Source organism: Haplochromis burtoni, unplaced genomic scaffold (genome assembly GCF_018398535.1).
Source record: "Haplochromis burtoni strain Fernald_Lab_line unplaced genomic scaffold, NCSU_Asbu1 Contig_45, whole genome shotgun sequence".
NCBI classification, from domain to species: Eukaryota; Metazoa; Chordata; class Actinopteri; order Cichliformes; family Cichlidae; genus Haplochromis; species Haplochromis burtoni.
This window is the reverse complement of record NW_024582406.1, coordinates 1,164,470-1,187,605: the sequence shown is the minus strand read 5'-3', so window position 1 is coordinate 1,187,605 and position 23,136 is coordinate 1,164,470. Positions and strand designations below refer to the sequence as shown.

Genomic DNA, 23,136 nt, shown 5'->3' with positions numbered 1-23,136 from the left:
ATCTATCTATCTATCTATCTATCTATCTATCTATCTATCTATCTATCTATCTATCTATCTATCTATCTATCTATCTATCTATCTATCTATCTATCAGGAGAGAAGGTCACACTTCAGTCAGTTCACACCCTGTTAACTGGCTACCCATAGTAATTAAGGGTATTACTAATTTTTTCTTACTAATCTTCCTCGTTGATGTTCCTCTGAGAAACATAACTGTGAAAATCACAAAGACAGACTTGAGATAACAGAAGCTAGCTAACATTTTACAGATGCTCCATATTTACATTAAAAAATTGACCTAGACACAAAAGCATGTATTTACGGAGCCCCGCAGGGGACATGGGAGAAAAAAAATTAAGACGGACTTTTGCGAGATCTCGCAAAACTAACTCGGGATCTCGCAAAAGTTTTGCGAGATCTCGCAAAACAAACTCGGGATCTCGCAAAACTTTTGCGAGATCTCGGAAAAGTTTTAGCCGCGAGATCCCGAGTTAGTTTTGCGAGATCTCGCAAAAGTCCGTCTGAATTTTTTTCTCTCCCATGTCCCCTGCGGGGCTCCGTATGTATTTAATGGACTATGCTTATAAAGTTTTGACTTGCCATTTTGATTTTTATTTGTTTGTTTTTTTTTTACTTTGGACAAGGAGGTAGAGCCAGAAAGGTAAACAGTATCAGTTAATGCTAGCTCTAGCACGTTAGCTTAGTTAGGACATAAATACCTCAGTGTTATGACAATTTTCATAGAATTTAATGAAGTATTTATACAAAATCAACACTGTACACTTGTACTAGCCTATGCTTATTTTCCCCATGCTTAATTTTCTGCTCAACATTTGGAAGCAGCCTCAAGTGGCTCTTGGAGGAAGCACACTTTGTGTCACTTGTGTGTTTTGAGCCAAGCTCACAGGTCAATATAGCTAGTCAGCTTGTTAATTGCTTAAACCAAGTATTACTGTCATTTCAGTGACTTGTACTTGGTTTAATACAGTAATACTTGTTCTGATACACTTCTTGTTATAGCTAATAATCTAATAGCTAATTGAATTGAACTGTGTGACCAGTGACAAAAGTGTGAGAAATTAAAGAGGTACAATGTCATTTTTATTCACACGAGCTATGATTTCAAAAATGAATTCTTTATTTAATGCATCAGTGCAATATGTATCTTGGGGTCAATATTAACAAGTCTCTCAGATGCGTGGGAGAGCGGAAGAAAGTTTTCCTGCCAGACATCACCAGAGTTCAGAGGTTAAATTCACAAGCAGGTGGCCCAGCGACACAGAGCTTGAACCAGGACGTTTCTTTTAGCGGCTTCATTATTTCCAATCCAGACCACAGCACACCATCTGTTTCAATAACCTCGTCTTACTCTGACGAACCCATACTGGGAGATTGAACTCTGTGATGTTTTTTAAGAAAGTGCATTTTCTCAGACTGAATTTGGCTGCCTCATAATTGCAATTTGGAAAGTCTTTAAACTTGTGTGCCGAGTTCGTCACTGTCAGATAACAAGCTCATATTTCTAAAACGTCACCTTTTCAGGAGCTAAGAAAAACAGCGCTGTTTTCTAGCTTGATGACACCGCATTTGGTTTTGCGTGTCCACGGGTTTAGAGTGTGTCAAACGACAGGGGACTGTGTAACCACGCAACCAAAGTGAAAACATGAAAATCAGAAAAACTGAACGGTTTTCAATGGCATTACCACAAAGGGTTGTTTAAATTCAATAAACTAAGTAATGAACTTATTATGCTTAGCCCAGCTGCAAAATGTCAAGGTAGGAGTTTCTGCATTAGTGATGAAAGTCTCCCTCTCTCTTTCTCTCTCTATGCACTCAGCCTGCCACTGCAATCTGCATGCCCGCCGCTGTCGTTTTAACATGGAGCTGTACAAGCTGTCCGGCCGTAGAAGCGGTGGAGTCTGTCTCAACTGTCGCCACAACACAGCAGGACGCCACTGTCACTACTGCAAGGAGGGTTACTACAGGGACATGACCAAATCCATCTCTCACCGCAGAGCTTGCAAAGGTAACAGGATGGTATGGTGTAATTCTTGGAATATGAATGATCCTCAGTCTTTCTGTAAGACCAACCTTTGGACACATGTTGAAGGTCTCTTCCAAAAGGAAAAAAAATGCTGTGCTTGGTACAATGTATACAAGTAGAACGTTTAAAACAGACTTGAGTAAGCGACTTTTGGCTGCTGCCTTATCACGAGGTTTGGCATAGCAGGTAGCTCCATGTGTTTGATTTGGCAGATTTTTACACCGGATACTCTTCCTCACATATCCCCAAAGGGATTTGTATCTCTGCCTGGGATGAAACTGGGGATGTTTCGCTTGTTAGGCAAATGTTTAAAACCACCACACTACAGAGCCGGCGAAACAGATTTGAGTAAGCAACATCTAAAAATCTCATATCTTGTAAGCTGCACAAAAAAAGGCTTAAAGCCAAAAATTGAGGGCTTTCAGGTGTGGTTGCTTGAAAAGAGATGTCCACTAGGTGTCACCTCAACTCATCTGTACCACTGAGCTGGACCTCTTGAGCATGTTTTCGGCATGTTTTCGGCGTTGGTGCGTTGGTGTGCTTTGGATTATAAAAGCCCAACATTATCTATCACTCATTATCTAAGTCGGCGGTCCCCAACCCCCGGGCCTCAGACCGGTACCGGTCCGTGAGTCGTATAGTACCGGGCCGCGAGAGTTGAGGCTCAGGTGTGAAATGTATGGTTTTCAGGGTTTTTATTGGTTTTCAGGGTTATTTTGTTATCATTTTTATCGTTTACTCGGTTTTCCTGGTCTTTTCACGTGTGTTATGAATAAATCTTCTTTTTTTCTGTGCCGGTACTAGTTTTATTTTGTTGTATTTATCCGCGACACCTTAAAGGCTGGTCCGTGAAAATAATGTCGGGCATAAACCGGTCCGTGGCGCAAAAAAGGTTGGGGACCGCTGATCTAAGTTGTCTAAAAAAAAAAATCCATCGAGTCAGTGTTCAGTATCCCGTTGGCATAAGATGAAAGCAGCTACAAGAAGTCACCAACTGGTTTGCGAAGTCCTGTTTTGAAACGTTGAGGTGGGTGTTTCTGACATGGTTTTTTGAAGCCAGTGTGTGTCAGATCTCACTGTGAAATTGCAAGTTGTTAGCCAGTGAGGATTCCCCAGATAACCCTCCAAAATAGACTTTTATTAGGTATGACCCAGAATCATATTGTTATTGTCTATTGTTATTTCTGGCTCCAAAAAATGTGTGAAAAAACCACCACATGCCCACACCACCAATGTCTGGGTATGCGACTATCTTTTATATACAGTCTATGTTTGGATCCAGAAATCCCAGTCCTTTAAAAGAGAGGCTACCAAAAAAATACATGAAACTTAAGTTAAGTAATACAAATTTGGCCAAGAAATACTACAAAAAAGTGCCTACAAAAATCACAAAAAACAAGGAAAGATGTAGTTTTTATAGAAACTGTAACCTCCAAAACCAGGCTCTTTGTAATAGTTTATACACTCACTCTTCACCATGCTCAGGTATGACAAGAATTCGTTGAAAAGTTTCGAGTAAAGCACACACCTGTCTTGGTGTCGATGAAAGGACCCCTGCAGCTCCCCAGATATTTGAGGTTCTCAGTGAATCCCTGACAAGACAAACATAACAAAGCAAAGGTGCGAGCTGATCCACTGAGTGGAGCGGTGAAAACAGCTCGCTAATCGTCCCTCTCTTCCATTCATACTTCCAACGCACGTACGCATGTGGACGGGGAGAAAGGAAAAACAACACGCGCACACAGGTGTGAGCACATACGTCGAGCTGCAGAGGATTAATGTGCGTGGGGGACAAAAGCTGAGCTCCTTCTGTCTTGCAGCACCTCTGGGAGTAAAGACAGGCTCAGAGACCCTGAGCAAACAAACTGCTGTCACTCAGTCACATGCACTAGCAAAATACTCAACAGATGCACAAACAGTCCTGTGTGAGATATGTACAGTAAGAGTGCATGGACCGTTGTTCTTTATTTCTGTAATCAGTCGGGCTAAAGTTTGCCTTTTGGATGGAAAGTCTGGATAACAAATAATGTAATTTTTTACTAACTTTACAGCAGTGCCTCAGCATGCTTTGTTTAAACAATATTTCACCCTGCCTCTGTGCATTTAATCTCCAACCTCTTCCCACACACTAATGACAAATGAGAAACTCTGGATAGATGCTCATAGTGTGGTCTTCAGCCACATCCACCGCTGAGCTCTGATTGGCTGGTGACAAAATCTTGAAATGCCTATCCTCTGGTGCCCCTATCCTTGGTACACCGCTGGCTATCAAAACACCGGAACAGCAACGTGATATTTCCTACTGCATGCCACAACAGCTTCCTCTCCTAATTCACTCAGACTTCTCCAGCTCGCATGAAAGGAAAGCGAATGCACGAGAAGCCGAGCCCACAAATGCGTTTTATAGAGGCGTTTTATATCAGAGACACCCTCAAACAGAGCTTGCTGCATGAGGCGAACTGAAGCCTGATAGATCATCTGCGCACTTAGCTTAAAACATGACGAATGGTTCTTCGCGGCACTGTTTCAGTCTGCCAGCATAAACATTTTCTCAGGCTATATTTGGGGAGTTGTTCAGTTCAGGGGGTCAGAGCTAAGAGCAGGTTATTTTAACAGAGGTTCTCACTGCGCCTAATGATGAAGCAACACCCATACATCTTTCCAAAGTCTTTACAAACAGCTGTAGTGTAACCTGAACACTTGAAGCCCTTCTTCCCATCCCCTTCACGTGTGCTGCTCATTGCTCTGGAATCAAACCCAAACAGCCTGATTGCTGCCTTACTCCTCAGGTGACAAAAACACGGTGATGTGACATTAGTTAAAAACCGCTATATTTATTGTTCAATTCAGCCAACCATCCCACTCTGCTGTTGTTGGACAGGAAATACAGCGCAGCGCCAACACAGCCAGGAGGAAGTCTGCTTTCATTCTCCATTCCTGCGCCCGCCTGCTTCCCCCTCCACCTCCCAAAATACTTCACATCTCAACAAAAAACATTCCTCCCAATAATTTGCTTGGAGGTTTAGTGGGGAAAAAAAACAGGCTCTTCCTTATACTGTGCCTACTTTTCCAATAGCTACATGGAATGCCTCATGCTTTATTTCCCAGATTAACAACTTCACCCCTCATCAAGCGCAGTGTAAACATGGCTCATGGAGAACCACAGCGCACGCCGCCCGCCCCTAACAGTTTGTTTTTTCTCGAATTACCTCCTACGGTTGGCAGCCTAGAAGTATTTAACTAGGCACGGTGAGTCCAGAGAGATGGAACTGGTACATGGTTCACTGCATCGTACCCCCCCTTCCCTCCTAAACCATTCATGAAATTAAGTCATGTTTCCGGTATTTAACACCTGTTATGAGGGCAATAGTACTGTAGTTTTCCAGTGGTTAATATACAGTCTAGCCTATCCTTCCGCTTACACAGTTTTAGATCAAATATTGTTTTGGAAACCTTAAAGAGTTTCGAGTCAAGTCTACAACTACTTAAATAAATATGATTCAGAAAAATAATATTTAGGAAATATGCTTACTTGCTTTCAGCGTTAGTGTTATTGTTAGACCTTGGCAGTTTAGGCACATCTATAATGATCACTCTGAATCTTTAGCTGAATTCTTTCTTTGATAGAAGTCTGAAATAATTTTACAAGATTAAGACATTCATATTAGTGGCAGACTTAAAGACCCTCATTAGCAATAAGTAACTGCAGTGCTAGCCAGCTTAAGCTAATGAGGCTTAGTTCACCTGCAACAACAGAGGTAAGCAGCATGATTGACAAATCTGACACCACTGAGCTACAGGAGATGTAAACTAGACTTGGAAGAACCCCAATTTCTACTTTGAACTATTAAAGATGTCATTCGTCACCTCGTGCAGCCATCTTTAAAGATACTGATGGTAAATTCTTCTGTTTAAATACTGAAATAGCTTAAAACTCTCCAAAACTAACAACAGGCTTTAACACAAATGGAGGAAACATCAAACTTTTTGTTGTGCTCCTCAAATCATTCCTGAACCATTTTTGCTTCGTGGCAGGGTCCATTATCCTGCTGAAAGAGGCCACAGCCACCAGAAAGTACTGTTTCCATGATAGGGTGTACATGGCCTGCAACAATGCTGAAGTCTCAAAGTAACATCCACATGGATGGCAGGACCAATGCTTTCCAGCAGAATATTAAATAAAGTATTGCACTGCCTCTGCTGGCTTACCTTCTTCCCATCGTGCAGGTGTCAGGTGTTTCTACATAGCCAGTTCTGATGCTCATATGTCGATTGTTGGTGTGTTCAGTGGTGGGGAGGGGTCAGCATGGGCACCCTGACCTGTCTGCAGCTATGCAGCCTCATACACAACAAACCGTGATGTATTCTGATGCCTTTCTATGAGAACCAGCATTAACTTCATCACGAATTTGAGCTACAGTTGCTCATCTGTTGGATCAGGCCACACAGGTCAGCCTTTGCTACTCTCATGCTATCAGAGAGCCTTGCCTGCCCATGACCCAGTCACTGGTTCACCACTGTTCCTTCCTTGGACCACTTTCAAAGATACTGACCTCTGCAGACCGAGAACATCCCATAAGAGCTGCAGGTTTGGAGATGATCTAACCTACTCATGTAGCAATCACAGTTTGGTCCTTGCCAAACTCTCTCAAGTTCTTACATTTGCCCAATTTTCCTCCTTCTAACACATAAACTTTGAGTACATAATGTTCGCAGGTGCCAGGATGAAGTGAAAATCAGTGTTATTCACTTCTCCTGGTCATAATGTTGTGTAAGTACCTTTAAAGCACGAGTGTACTCAAATGTGCTAAAGAGAGTCTCCACTTACAATTAGCAACTCTGTCCTAGTGTGTGGAAGATTCATTAATCCACTTAAACACCATAATAAAATTACAATCTCTCATGAAAAATTTAGGCTTTTTCTCTTTTTTTTTACACTGCAGCAAAATAAATTAGAGCCACTTTAATTTTAAAGTCATCATCCAGATACTTGCTTCTATTGCTTGCCCTGGATCTTAAGTTATATCCATAAAATTCACCAAAGCTCTCCTCCAAAGTCATATTTCAATGTCTTTTAGTTGTTGGCTTTACTCTCTGCGCCCTGAAAACGACAACATGCTCGTCTCCATCCTGCTGTTATTAGTATCTGAAGCAAAGCCACAACCTGCTCATGAACTCTTTTGTCAAAGTGACATTTAACTCCCTGTGGTCTGTTGCTCATGGGAAATTTTGTTAATTAACTCCTGCAAAAACCTGAATTATTGAATAAATAACGAAGTTGGATTGTTTGAGTCTTTGATTACAGCCTTTATCCAGACATATGAAGCAAGTCTCACAGCATTTGTTGACAAAAGACCTCTTCCAAGCCTGGATTTTAATCAGTGTTGTCATAAAGTCAATAGGATTTTGGAATGAGGTTTAATTACTTGTGGAGCAGAAACCAGAAGTTACAGTTTCGCTTTGTTCCCATACTAGCTTGAAATTTTATTTGTATGAACTGATATTTTGCAGTATATACATGCAAACATACAGTAGCAGTCAAAAGAAAACTAAGCTGGTTGAAATGGTTCGACTGAAACAAAACATCTCTCCATCGCATTGTTAAGTTTTATCGCTAGCTTATGTGATGATCATTTTATTGCAGCTATGGTTTCCGTTAAACGACCATCCCTTGGATTTATGTGAAAAACACACTGGTGTTGATTTCTTGGAGGGGAAAAGAGGTAGATCCCTAAAAATGTCACCATTTGGTTTTATTTCAGCAAACTGGCAGAAGCTTTTATATGATACGAATGAGGCAGAAGAAAAACAAAGACGTTAGGCTTTCTTAAAGAAAGATTTAATAAGCATCCCCTAATGTTCATAAAGCTCCATAAATTCCAAGTAAAAAGCAACGTCTACTGGACCACTTCAAGCAAATTTCGAATGACTCTGCTGGTACACATGCAGGACTAATAGGGAGGTTGGGCTTCAACTTCAAACACTGGCTTTATAGTAAAAGTTTGGCAGTGACACACACACAGAACAAATTTCTCACATTTAACGTGCGATCCTCCCAACTAAAAGCTTAAACACACTTTGAAGTGCGTTCCACTCGTCCATTACTGGGAAACATTATTCAGGCAGTATTTGCAAGGAGCCCTTTTGCCAAAAGGCTTTACATTGGAAACTCAATCTGAAGAGCGCACAGCCTGTCTGATCGCACCGAAGCAGAGGACTCAAAGCCGGCTCGCGAGGAGCTCCCTGCCCTCACGCACAGACACATCCGCGACGCGCACACGCCAAACATTTGGTGTCGTGCTGCGCGGTGAAAGTGAAACACTGTAATTAATCAAGTTATTTACCCTTCTGCGTGCCTTCCAAAGCAGACCTAATGAAGAATCTTATGGTCGTAATGGGCGGAGGGAAGCAGTGTAATTTGATTGAGGTTTTATGCTGGTGCAGGGCCCAGTTCCCCATCTGTGATGGTCTGGAAGCAAAACACAGCCTCCTCTAATGCGAATGATTTCTTACTAGGTTTTAGTGCTAAGATGACTTTTTTATTGTATAGAATATGTAGAGTCAGCAGAGGACAGGCCCGAGACATGCTGTAGTCATTTGTAAGCTGATATCTGTTTTTTACTTTTAACCGCTCGTGTTTCCTTTCTTTTTCTTTTTTTAACTTGCAAGTTGTTTACTTGTGTACAGTTTAGCTTGGTGCTCTTCTTCCCTCTTTAGCATGCGATTGCCATCCAGTTGGAGCAGCAGGGAAGACGTGTAATCAGACAACAGGCCAGTGTCCCTGCAAGGACGGCGTGACGGGGATCACCTGCAACCGCTGTGCCAAGGGCTACCAGCAGAGCCGCTCTCCCATAGCCCCCTGTATCAGTAAGGGCTACTTCTACCACTTTTATTTATCAAATATTGTGTTTATTTTTCATTTTAAATGTTGCTACAAGCACACCTTTAACCAGATCACCTCTTACACCTCTAATTGGAGGTGGTGACACCCAGGTTGCCTCACAGAGAGGACCTGAAAAGGACAGACCGTGCCTTTTTATCCATGAATCCATTGCTCTCTGTCTCTCGTCCCATGTTATTTTTATCCCCTTGTTCCATCACTTTGGATAGATATTTGGCTGTTTAAGCCTGAGTCTGGATAAACAGACGATTACAGCTTGACTAATATGGCCTTGTTTGCCTTCGAGGCCGTTAACTCGCAGTAAATCCCCCGGAATGAATCCAAGGGATTGATGGCTGATATGTTTATTGGCTGTATCTACCCCTGGCAGATTCCAGGCCCTTGGCAGTAAACACCAACGTCTCACAAAAGCAAAGATGGGTCACTAGTAGCTGCATTAGCTCGGGACATCGTAGGTGGCTGGTATGAACAGATAAGACAACAGCAACGTCCACGGTGGATGTATACACCCTAATGATTGTCCCCTGTGTTAACAGGGTTGACATTTCTGATAAAGCCCATGTGTGGAAGTGGAGCAGTGGTGTTTGTACAGTAAGAATCAGAGTGTTTGGCCAGAGTTCACAAAGATAATTTCAAAGTGCAAACCTGCTGGACCAGGATCTCTTTAATTTTGCTGGGGCAGTTACAAATGTGGTGTAAAAGCTGGAAGAGACTCAGCTAGTAGAGTAGAATGGATTTGGTTTCTTGTAACTTTTTCAGATAATGTCTTTTGGTTTTAATAGTATGATATTAAATTTTTGTGTATATCTAAATCGCTGCCAGCTCCGAGTTTAACGAGACCAGCGGCCTTGGCTCACTGTACCTACAACATACCAGAGTCAGGAGGGAGCAGGACATTAATAGGAAATCTTTTCAGTACATCTGTGTGTCAAAATCAGCTTCGTGTCCGACGGCACTTGGAAATTCCTTCATGTTCTCACAGTTGGAATTATCGTTATTCAATATACAGAACAATATGGCGGCAGAGAAAATTGTCTCTTCACTGTGCTCCTTACTTTGTCACAGAGATCCCAGCTGCATCTCCGACAGCGACTTACAGCAGCTACGAGGAGCCGACAGGTGAGTAACCAAACACATTTTGTGTCGTTTTTAAAATAAAATTATTTTTTTTACTACATATTCTGTTTTCAAGCTGCTGTTGCCCTTTCATTTATATTAATTCAGCTATGTTAATGTATCACCGTGGGTGGGATTTTTTTTTAACTAAGCCAACTGTTCCTCCATGCGTGAAATCAGAAGTGCATTTTGAGCACACGCACATCTTTCCACGCTCCTCAGCTAAACGCACGTCGGCGAGGTCAGACTGATGCTGATGTAAACTCCAGATATTTTGCCAGTGCTCCCTGTGGCCTTGTTGCCCGTATTCCCAGCCTGCCCAGCAGCCTCCCCGGGGTTTCGGCCCTAATCTGATTACATGCTTCATTTGCACCAGTTTGTATTTCAATCAAGGCTGGCTGTACCAGCAGTGAAGCTCTGCCTGAACCTATTGTTCATGTGCTCTGACAAGAATCTCCATGTCAGGCTGCTGGAATTGGATCATGTGCCACGCTAGTATACCTTTAATGTGCAGCAGTTTTTGGGGAAGCTCTGTCCTATTTCAAATTATTCTTAAATAACCAACAGCAGCTTAAATAAATTTCAGCATATTAATGAGTTTTCACCGTGATCCAGGTTTGTTTAAATAGGCTGAGTCACCTCTGATCATCGATCAGCGTCTGACGAGAGTGGCGCCACTGACTTCAGCGTGCTTTGTTGCGAGCCCCACTTCCTGCTATAGTGACTGCCGAGGCTGTGTGGAGTTTGGATTCCTGTCAGAGACTCCAAACAGACACCACCCTCCAAATTAGGAGCAGTGTGGTCCCCGGGGACCCCGCAGAAAGAACGTGGCACTGCTGCAGAGATACACAAAGGGGGCGTTTGTCCTCACAGCAGGAGATTGGACCTTAATGAGTGCCGTGGGTGTAATGGCCCACAGCAGCAATTGCGCTAAGGGGCTAATGGGCAACGTCAGCTATCAAAGAAAGGTATGATGAAGGCCCCCAGGGGCCTGGAGGAGATAAAGAGCCCCACCACCACCACCACTTCATTTACATGGAAATCAGGCACGCTCGATATGGACTCGTCAGATTCATTTACTTTGGGATTTCCTCTTTTCTCATTTTTCCCGCCAACCCAGAAACCAGCCAGGAATTCCAGCAGAAATGCTTTCTCTACATACATGAATTCAATCCTCATCCCACGTCCCAAACCGCTCTTTTTTCCTCTCCCTCTCTCTCTCTCCTTTTTTTTTGAGAGGGAGGAGAGGGGTGTTTTTTTCTTTCTCCATCATTACCCAGGCAACCTCATTCACACAGAGTATAATGGGGAAGAAAGGGGAAGACTGGACAGAGGGCTGGAAGAAATAATGAAGTTTGTCCATATTCAGGCAAGCTGAAAGGTTCCCCCTCTCTCTCAATTGCCCCCCTCCTTTCTCTTCAGACTGCCCAGCCCAGCTTTCCCACCCCCCACCCCCCCATCCCCCCAGAGAAAGGAGCACAAGGCTTATTGCTCTGTGAGAGGCAGAGTGGGAAGTGGGAGGGGGCGGCGGGGGTACACTTGGAGATGGTCTGCTTCCAATTTGTGTCAGTCATTGGAAAGTGGAGGGAACAAATGATTTCAATTTTCAGTTTGGCCTCTGGTCCCACCACCACCTTCCTCATTACAAAAGGTACCTGGCGGGGTGACAGCACACCAGAGTGGCCATCGATAAAGCCCCATGGCGCTCAAACCCACGTTCACATACAGTGAGGTAAAAGTGCAGGGGGGGGGGGGGGGGGGGGGGGGGGGACGCTGCTGAGACATTAATCATAAGTCTGTGAGCTTCTCTGTCACTGCTACTCTCTGGAGGGATCCAGAACATTTAGCCCCGGCCAGCCTTATAGAGTATTCACATTCTCGCCTCATGTGGCTTAGAGTGTGCTAAGGGTCCCCACTAATGTCTGGTAGGTCTCCGGTTAATTCCCCCCCCTGCGACCTTCTCTTGTGCACGAGTGACCTCAGCAGCCCTCAGAGCTGACATAAGGGATGCCAGGACAGTGACGAGGGAACGGGCTGGAATGGAAAAACATGGGAGGCGTATAGTAGGAGCGTGTTGACGGACACAGGAGGATCTGTGTAAGCTGTAATCTGCTTCACAGTGGCACTTTGAAAGCATCCTTAAGACCCCGGGGGCACAAGGAGCGTGACGTAAGGGACTAAATGTGAAGGTCATCCATCTGAAGCCCTGTCTGACGATGCTCACATGCTGCGAACGTAAATTTAAAACATTTTCTTAAACTCCTTCCCCTTCTCTGTCTTCTTTTCCTCAGATTGCGAATCTCACTGTAAAGCTTCCAAGGGCAAAATGAAGATCACGTTAAAGAAATACTGTAAAAAAGACTACGGTGAGTGAGCCCAGCACACAGGAATATGCCCCGCCAGATGTCACAAGGTCAAATGTCTCAATTAATCTGATCCGGAGCATAGCCAGTCCACACCATGTAGCTGGTCTTTGTGCTTTACTGCTAGGTTATTTTAAATAGCCTTAGAACACGTCCACTAATATAAAACCATCTCTGCTCTCTCTGAGAGTTTCCATGCACTCAAGCTAACATGTTTGACCCCTGGAAAAAAAAAGGTTTATAAAAAAAAAAGCACTCTCCTGAAAATTAAGCTTTTCAAGATGTGTGACCGTCAGCCAACATTCTGTCAAGTTGTAATTGCTCATTTATTATGCTGATTCAGCTGATCTGATCGCATCACGCTTGTGACATATTTCTTTTTCTTATCCCTCATGAGTACAATAGAGACTCATTTGAAGGTGCGTATACATCAGAATTACCGTTAGCATGGGTCACCGTGGGTGTTTAACCTTGATTAAGTCACTTATTAAAGTTGCTTGTGCAGTTGCGTGGCTATAGCGATATAAAAATAGTTGGCCAGTCACCACACTCAGCCTGACTTCATACCAGATGTTTGTGTTAAAAGAGTGTGTTTGTTAGGAAATAGAGGATGTTTTGAAAATGTAAATGCGTACAGGATCCATACCTGAACGCAAATGTGGATGGTCAGATGATGCTGCAACTGGCACACTGGTGCGAGTTACTGGTCTTACATGATTAGAACCAGTCATCAAAAAGTGTGAGGTATGAGAAAAGTATGGGATAAAATTAATATGTCAGCAAAAGTATGATATGTTAAAAACATCATATTGTAACAAAAAAGTATTTAAAGTACGTATACAAACATTTGGAACTATACAGTGGAGAAAGTAATGAAAGGGTCCTTTGCTGAATATGCACAGTGTCAAATATTTTATGGTAGTTTCATTTTGATGCAAAGAGACAGAATATCAATCAATAAACCATAAAAAAAACCCACATTACTTAAAAGTTATACATTTGTTTGCATTTCATTGATTGAAATAAGTATTTGATCCTCAAGCAAAACATCACTTAGTACTTATTCTCCAGGTTTGAACACATCTCAGGTGGGATTTTGGCCCACTGATCTTTACAGAAACTCTAAATCCTTTCGTTTTCTTTGCTGTTGCTTGGAAGCGCACAAATTTTCTACATGATCGTATTGTGCTTCTTCTTTATCCACTCCTTAGTTGGTATGTTTTCTGTCACTATCATGCTGGAAGACCCATCCATTTCAGGATACATTTGCCCTTCAATGCGGCAAAGTCATCCTGTACCCTAAGCAGAAAAATGTCCAAAAGCATAATGTTTCCACCTCCGTGCTTGACTGAGAGGATGGTGTTCTTTGGGTCATGCTCACCATTTCGCTCCCTATAAACACAATGGGTCCAGTTGATGCCGTAGAGCTCAATTTCATGAGAAAACGTCTGGTGCACCTGCACATGTGCCATCTTGAGCAGAGGGACATTGTGGGCACTGCAAGATTTTAATCCATTATGGCCTATTAGTATTTTTCAGAGTGAATATTTAGTCAGTAATGTGAAATTTACCTTGATCTGGCCTTTTCATTTTGTAGCACCTCTGTTGCTTTTTGCCAAAATAACTGGGTTTTTTTCACAGCCCTACACAAGCTGTTTCTTTTGACTAAATTAGACAGAAGTCTCACTTTATGTGAGCACACACAAAGCCTAACAAGAGAAAGCTGGGGCTTCGTAAGCCCAACCATCATGGTTGTCTCTTACTGGGGTTTTAGGTTTTGTGGAGCCAGCTAACGTGAAGAAAGTCTGACTTGAGTTGAGCTTGGCTTGCAATAGATTACTTTGGCCGAAAACTGGAAGTTTAATAATTCAATCAATCATTATAGTTAAAGGAAGATTGTTATTTCCATGCACGGTAATTTGGATTTGGCAGTGGATCTGTTACCATTTTTGACACAAATACTTTGAAAGCAGGAGGGGGAAGCAGCAAGACAAAACAGGAATCAACAGACCTGATACTGATTAAGTCAGTCACAGCATGAAAGGTGGGGCTGGTGTTCAGGTGGGTTGCAAAGTGGCATGCAAATGCACTGCGATTATGTGCAGGCTACAGCAGCTTAAATAGATATCCAACATGGAATTTGCTGATGCTAGCTGATCTTCTGGGATAGTGACTAAGCTTTACTTTGTGACTTGGCTGAATTTAATTTGATTACTTCATGCACATTCTAATTTGTGATTTTTGTTTTCCGCAAATTAGCTTTTTTCTTCTTCTTAATAGCCAGCTAAGCTAACTGGCTTTTGGCTCCAGCTAAAAATTTACAATGCAGATGTGAGTCTGATATTGTTCTTGACATCCAAAAAGGGTGATCTAATCACTTTGGTGATTTTAAAAGGCTGAAACACAACATGAGGTTAGTTATTATATCTCACAGAAAGTAATGCTTAGATGTGAAGATTAGGAACTGTATAGGATGCATTGCTTTCTCACTATTTTGTACTGGGTAAAAGCCATATATATATACAACCAGTTGTAAAAGAATCACAGTATGGATGTCTGAACTATGTTAAAATTATAGCAGCTTTGCACCCCTGCAGCAGAGTTTGTAAAAGACAAAGAGATGCACAAACATGCACACTCACATACGCTTTGCCCAGGCTGGTTATTCTGAAGCTTTTTGCAAAACCTACTGCAATTTCAGAGCAAATCACAAACTATAAGGGAGGCCAAAATACACAGAAATCAAATTATGTCGTCAGTGAATGTGCAGGACACGAAGCGGCTGCAACAAACCGTTAACACGGCAGTGCCAGGTGTATATAAATATCACTATCACTGTGTTAAAACTGGCTGCAGGATATTTGATGTTTTGATGATTAATGATGCAGGTCCATTATGAAGCAGAAACCACAACCACACAGTGGTGGGGTGATAAAATAGACAAAATAACATATGCAGTTATTTAATTTCACTCTATCTCTCCCTTCATCTACATGGTAAATGATTCAATGCAGATTTTCAGCAATGCTAATCAGTCACACTGTTATCCATTATCTGTTATCACTGGAACCACATTTGTTAACAACAGAGACAGATACACAAAAAGTTTCAGCACATTATCCGGAAAAGGTAAACCACCCAGTTTTTAGTTAATTCACTAAAACTAACTTCATGTCAATTCATGCAAAAACTGGTTGCTGCAAAAAGTTTGTCCTGATCAGGGCTGCTGAGAGCCGTTCCTTTCCAGTTACGTTGATCTCTATCAGAGCTGACTAATGTGTCTTTCAATCAAAATCATTGGTGAAACGTCATCAGTTACACTTTAAACAGCATCCAACTGTAAATTGCCCAACTGTATTTGACCCCCCGCCCCTGCCCGTTACAGTTGGGAAGACAATAATTCAGTCCATTTGTGACATTTTGCTACTGAGCCAAATTTAGCTATTATTCATATTTCCCTTGACTTAAGTCTTAGTTACTGGAGCTGAGACAGGCCGTGCAGCTAAAAATCTGCCACGTTCATTAAGAAAAAAGAAAAAAAAAAGCGGAAAAAAACTCTGGAAGCAGATGATTCTGGCGGCGCGGCACTGGGGCATTATGGCAGACATCATTGCTTAGCATGCATTTCCTTTGCCGTGGTCTAATTCATTTCTCAGGCCTGTCGCCTCGCTTTTGTGGGGTTTTTGAGTCTCTTTTCTGTTCTTCGGAGAGGGGGGGGGCACCCCCATGTGTGAGTGGCGATGCAGGCCCCCCGGGGGTCACGGGAAGGGGCCCTCTGTTTAAACACAGTTGTGCACTCCGCCGGCACAGAGCATTCCTCGGGGCGCAAACAGGTGGTAAATTAACCAGACGGTGACGGATTGCCACCCCGGAGAAAAAGAAATATGTTTTGTTTATTCAATTTTTGTTTTTCATCATTGCCGTAGCTACGGAGACGGAGGACATAAAGGGATTATATTCTCGCCTGACACCCTCCTCTGCACACACATACCCTCCCTTCTCCCTGCCACAGGGAGGACAATGAATCAAAGGGCCGCGTGTTTACCGACGCTCCGGGATGGTGCTCAAAGGCAGGGCCTCCCAGCCTAGCTGGCCACCTCTCTTCGCTCACCCGAGGGTAACAGGTCCCTGATCATTCACTCAGCTGATAACCAGAGGGGACAGGGGCCTCTGCACGGTAATTAAGCGAGCTCTAATTTCATTAGCCCTCGCCTGTTGGTGGCACGCAGTGTCAAGTCGCAGCACACCCAAAGAAGATAAACCCAGTGGGAAGTTTGGCTGTGAGAGGGAGGCTCGGTTGGCAGCCATTGTGCGAGTTGCAGGATCATCTCACACTTCCTCTCACAGTCTGCCTCACCAAACAGTGTGCGCTATTTTGTAATAGATTGCTTGACCCCGTGCTCCCGTTCCCTCTGTGCTGTCTATTTAGCTCAAACCAAGTGGCAGAAGGTGTGTGTGGATTTGTGTGTGTTTGAATACGTCGCAAAGACTGAAAACATACTTGAGAGAGAAAGAGAGAGAGGCAGACCCTGACAGAGAGACTGCGCCTGACAGAGTCTCCTCCAATGAGTCGAGCACAGCAGCTCTGGGGAGGAGAGCGCTATCTCCACTGGATTCTCACGCTGCGAAGTTGGATGGGGCTCTGGGAGCAGAACCCGGACAGCTCATGAGGTCGGAAACACATCCCGATTCTGCTGGAACTTTTTCTGTGGCTGCGAAGACAAATAGTGGCCCCTCCTTTCCTCCCCCTCCTCCTCCTCACACACCCTTTATGTGTCTGGATGAAGGAGAGGGCTGCGATGAATGGCGGGGCTGTGAGAGCTCCCTCTACTCAGCCCAACAAACCTTCTTTCTTCTGAAATTGTGTGCAATTTGCTCACACCATGCATCGACACACATACTTAAACACCCCACTCCTTCAGTTCTCTGCATTCTTGGCAGCGATATAAGACGGGCGATGAACACGGAAAGTGATCGTGTTAAGCCAGAAAGGCGACTATAAGGCCAACCTGCTTTAAAAACAGAGAAAGTAAACCCTATTTTGTTATTATTATAAAACTGCAGAGGTAACGCATTAGCTGACACAGCGTTAAATTGGGTATACAAATGAGCATTATATGGAATCTAATGAAGTCTTGTCCAGATTAGATTGTGTTTAGGTGCTAAAAAGCGTCCTTACTGGCACGGGAGAAGCTTGCACGGACATCGACCAAGAGGACAAGTGTACAAATTTTCCATACATCTCAGTAGCACTCTATAGTTAGTCATTTCTAAATCCAAGCTCCATCAATGTGATGGCAATTTAGGGATTCCAATTCATGGTTTGCTGTTTTATAATTCAATTAATGTATGAAAAGCAGAATATAATTGCTTGATGAACCACCCGCGGGCCTCTCTTTGAGAATCTGGAGCTTAGATGATATACTATGCATACCAAGCTAACCCTCCTTCCCAGGAAGAGTCCTTCACTTGAAGGACATATTAGCTCCGGCGTCTTTGCTGTTTGGCTCTTGCTGCTATCTTAGTGATGCAGTAATTACCTGCTTGGTTTGATGGAGAATCTACACAAGAAAGCGTCAGTGAGTGGAGCTCGAGTCACATCCTGGTATGAATATATCACTTGCAAGTGGTGCACCAATAGTTACCAGGTTTGGCCTGATTTAGCCTGAGGACGTCCATGTTTAGATGTTCAGATCTAACACCTGAAAGACCAATTGAAAAGCATTCGTTTCAGAAGTTATATTACTAGCAGATGTGGTGTTTTCCTATAAAACTTCTTTTTTGGCCAGTTATGTTTTGAAAAGAGAATTAGAGAACCCTATATCCTATTTCTTCTCTCTTTAACCCAGCCTGGCCACCTAAAAGTAAAATGCCTCCGTGCCCTTTATGCGGATGCGTGCTTTCAGATGTTCTACATCAGAAAGCGTAGTGCAAAGGGAGTCAGGGAGTGCTGTGGAAACTGTTGCTGTAATAGGGAGTGTGCTCAGGGGCACGAAAAGGAAAGGTCCTAGGTCAGAGATGAAGGGAGGGGCCTGTGATATGCTGCAGATTACTGGGTTCAAACAGACATTTTTATTCACCCTTTCATGCAATGATATATAAACGCTGTTGAAATAGAAGGTGCTTGTCAATCATTCCCACTATTTTTCCACTTCACTAATTCATCTCAAGGCAAATGTGGTCATTTAAAATAATTTTGAAGGGCTCTATTTGCTGTAGTGTATACTTATAGAAGTCGATTTGATATATAATTATATAATTATAATTATATTATACAAGTTGACACTGTTACAATATGTTTTTCTGTCACTGGGTTGTTTCCAGGACTTTTAAAGTGGGGAGTGACTGAGAATGCACCAGAGGGTCCACAGGAAATCAGACTATTTAGTCAGAAATATTTAATGTACTTCAACGTGGAAAACGTGTATACAAGTCACAATTTTCAAGTTATGCAGCCGTGCATCCTATTGCATATTTGTTATCAGGAAAGCAGACCTGCTTAACAATTTGAAAATAGCCTTGTTGATGGATACTTTATTGAAAGGTAGAAAAGAAGTATAAGATACAATCCTTTTTAAGTGCCCCCGTAGTTCACTGTATACTAGTATATTGAAATATATTTAAAGTACCTTAAATGTACTCATGTAACATGACACTTTTTACAGTCTTCTTCGGGATATTATTGGGCTGCAATTATTGCGTATACATCTTTAATGTTTAATTGGTGTTGGGGATTATATGTTCAGTTAAATGGTGCACCCCATACCTCGGCTGTAGACACACCCCTGCTGGTTTGCATTGAATTTGGTAAAGAATTTGACATTTACCTGTAATTTTAGCCAGATATTTAGATTTTAACCAGTACAAGGGGTGCTGATATCCACACTATATTACTATATTACTATATGACTTGAATCACTTTTTCTTGTGGGTGACTTAACCTGTGCTTTTCTCTTAAACCAGCTGTTCAGGTGCACGTTCTTAAGGGTGACAAGGCGGGCGAGTGGTGGAAGTTCACGGTCAACATCATTTCTATCTACAAACAAGGTGAGCACCGCATCCGTCGTGGAGACCAGCTGCTGTGGGTGCGCGCCAAGGACGTGGCCTGCAAATGTCCCAAGATTAAGCCCGGAAGGAAGTACCTGCTCCTGGGTACAGACGACGACTCCCCTGGGCAGAGCGGCGTAGTTGCCGACAAGGGAAGCCTCCTCATCCCTTGGAAGGACCTGTGGGGCCGCAGGCTGAGGAAGTTCCAACAGCGCGACAAGAGGGGGAAGTGCTAAAAGTATCTGCAGAGGAGAGGGAAAAAAGAGTCAGAGGCAGAATTAGGCCTCTGATGGGATGAAATCAAGGACGAGGGATAAGGATGGATGAAAAAAACTGGAAGAATTAAAAATAGAGAGACAGGTAATACGTAGGAGAAATGTGGAAATGACTGAGTGCTGCTGCTCTGAGCTGGAGCGAAGAGTTTAGTGTTTTCTTCTTTAGGAACAGTTGTGAAGGAGCTCATTCAACAGTCTGTCTTTCAGCGGTTGTTTTGTTGTATTATTGCAGAGTTTGCACCTAGTGTTACAGATATGTCTCACCCTGATCATTTTACCCACAATGCATTTTTATTAAAGCCCCTTGCTCAGTTTTTAAAGAGTGACACATCTTCTCTGTCACCCTGTTTGTGTCTTCAGAGGATCTTTTTCCACTGTGCTGTAAAAATCATTGTCTAGTTCAATGAAGACTTATAGCACGGCCGTAATTTCTCTCCACAACCTGCCAAACGTTAGCAAAAAAGTTTCAGATACAAGTGAAAAAATGGTAATTGTTGTCTTATAGTGCCATTCTTGCTCATAGGCGAGTGTTACCTCAGTAAAACAAGAAAAAAAATGCCATTTTTCTGTACAATGATCTCACTACAAGCAAGCCTTTGCTCAGCGCTTATTGATATATCAACAGTATGTTGTGGTTGTGACCTCTGCAATGTAAAGTAACCATATTTGGATACATAGACATTATTTTTAGTAGACGATGCCGTAGCATCAAGTAGGTGTAGAGTAGATTTGTCAACCATGCACTTATTTTTACTAGTCAGACGTTTAAGAACATATAAAATATGTTCCAACATTTTTAGAGTGCTGTCCAAAAAGGGAAAAAAACAAGCCTTTACCATTTAATAGAATGTATAGCTAGTAGAAACCCCGCTTGCCTCACTCATGACTCCATAGGCTGATGTTTCTGGTGGACTGTAACAACCCTGTATAAATCACAACTACAGTGGAGTCAGAATGTAGTTTTTTTTTCTTTAATAAAGGACTAATTGTAAGTTGGACTTCCCAAGCATTTCCCAGTGGGAGAACTGATGAAGTGAACTATTTCACCTCATTAAAAAAAGGGGGGGGGGAGAGAGAGAGAATATCGACCTATCAAGCAAACCTCATACCACTGACAAACTGCATGCTCACTATTTACTGTAGCTGACTGGCTAATGATGATTGTGAATTATGTACACATTTACTTTGTACACAATATTCAATGTTGTGGGAAAATAACCTGTGGAGTGATAAAAAAAAAATATCACAGATGTTTATTTAGCACACTGTGTAAAATATTCTTCACCTCAAAACGACTTTCTGAGGACTGAATTTCATCGTTAAGACTTGGTACTGGACAAAAAGGCATGACCGATTGTCTACGTGTTATATAGCTGTATAGTATTACTTTTTTGTTGTTGTTAAAACATTAACTAGATCTATCCATGTGAAATTAACCAGAGTTTTTTTTTTTAAATACTAGAGGCTTAATAAAAGAAAAAGACAAACAAATGAATGTCAGGCAAATTTCTCATGTTGTGCACCCAGGGGATCACACATACTCTCTCTCACACACAATCACACACACACACATACACTGAGAGAAACTTGGACTGAATTTACACACAAGCAACACCCAAATACACACATGTACACTTTGACGTAAATACACGGGTACACCTCAGTACTCTGTGCATCATACTGTATGTATTTGTTGATTACAAAGTTTTTACAAAGTCTTCGCTCACTCAGCTGTACCGACATTTTTCAACCTGCAGGCATCTGCAGAAAGGTACGGCCCGCCAGACTTTTGTTCTCCATGGATATTATATCAGAATAATTATCTGCTCATGTTAATACATTGGCTTGTAAATGTTGTTTAGCAGTGTCCATTGCAAATGGTTGTGTAATGTCTTGTAATACTAATATATTATGTTTATCAAAAATGAATATATTTAATGACACATGACAAAAAAAAATGTGGCTTTTGTGGTGTTTTGCTGTCGATCTTTTATTTTTTACTTTTACATTGGATTTTAGACGGCTGTAATGAAAATGATTGATGCGTGTTTGGCTATTGAACAGCTTAACAGACCTGAAATTTAATTTGAAATAAAGCTGTGCAAAAAAAAGAAAAGAAAAAGAAAAGAAAGAAAAACAAACAAATGAGGATCTGTTGCTGAAATTGCATGTTTAGCTCCTATTTCCTCTTATGATCAAAAAGCTTCTTTTGCTATCATGACACAACACGCACAGTTCCTACTATTTGCTTCAAGTTTCAGCTGCAACTGGAAACCACTTTGTAATATGAATTTTGCATTGCAAGACATAAGAAGCAAAGATCAAACACAATAAAATGTTCCTGAAAGTCCTGCCAAATATAAAACTGTAGATTTTTCCATTCTGGTAACACTCTAGATTACAGCCCCCCAAAAGTATAATTTGGGTATGAGAGCTCATGCAAATACTTATTTGGTAGTTACACGCTAAGTACAGGAAAAGAGTTCAGGAGGAATAAGAATAAGTGGATTTGACACACAGTAAAGTGGTAAACACACAGATTTGCCTTTAATGCAGCAGGTAATTAAAAAGGGTTACATTTTAAATAATGACAAAATACTGATGTAGACATTGCAGCTGTCAGATCCAATACCAGATGCTCGCATCAATGTTGAGTTTAAAGCTTTTAGATCTTGACATATCGTTGCAATAAAAAAGCTGCACATTTATTGAGATTTATTGCACAATATACAGAATAAAGAGTATAAAAAGCCATCAATTTAACAAATTACACTCATGTGCAAAAGTCTCAACTCACCCCTTTATTCTTTATACTTTGCTTCCAAAGAGCCGGACTTACTTGTAATTTTTTAAAGTGGTCTTGACCAGAAGTTTTCTTGACTTTCTGAAGGTCTTTCAAAGTTTATCTTTACCTAACCATTTGAAGACAAACTGGCCTTTTTTATTTATTTATTAATTTTTGTTGTTAAGCCACTTAACACTGACCTGTGGATCATTGTAGCATAAAAATAACGGGATCTAATTCAAGGAATGAACCAGTGTCGTGTCTGCTGTGTTTTCATCAATGTGTGGAGATATCTCCAAACAAAAAACAAAAAAACACCCATTTCCCATTTTCCTAGCAAAATATAGAGAAATGAAGGGGTGGCTCAAGACTTTTGCACAGTATTGTATAGGAACTGTGCATAAGAGCCATGAAGATGTTTCTTTTTGGTGCCATTACACTTACACTGTAAGGACAAACGTGTTAGGCTACATATCTTAAATTTATCATTTATATGTTCTCAGTCTTATGTCCCCAAGTGTATAAAATTAAGCACCTCTGCTTAAGTTCTATTATTGCAAAGCATAAACTGTATGAAACATGGACATAGCTTCTGGTTCAGA

At 41.9% G+C, this 23,136-nt stretch overlaps 1 protein-coding gene across 1 annotated transcript in view; it reads left to right on the top strand.

The window, feature by feature from the left end:
• The window catches only part of ntn1b (netrin 1b), a 49,417-nt gene extending 27,071 nt beyond the window's left edge, over positions 1 to 22,346 (top strand). Inside the window, exons 3-7 of the mRNA XM_005926669.3 lie at positions 1,841 to 2,029; positions 8,765 to 8,914; positions 10,014 to 10,067; positions 12,356 to 12,430; positions 19,391 to 22,346. Of these exons, the coding sequence (XP_005926731.1) occupies positions 1,841 to 2,029; positions 8,765 to 8,914; positions 10,014 to 10,067; positions 12,356 to 12,430; positions 19,391 to 19,710 (788 nt within the window). The 3' untranslated portion in view covers positions 19,711 to 22,346. The remainder of the gene's footprint in view (positions 1 to 1,840; positions 2,030 to 8,764; positions 8,915 to 10,013; positions 10,068 to 12,355; positions 12,431 to 19,390) is intronic.
• The last annotated feature ends 790 nt before the right edge of the window (positions 22,347 to 23,136 follow it).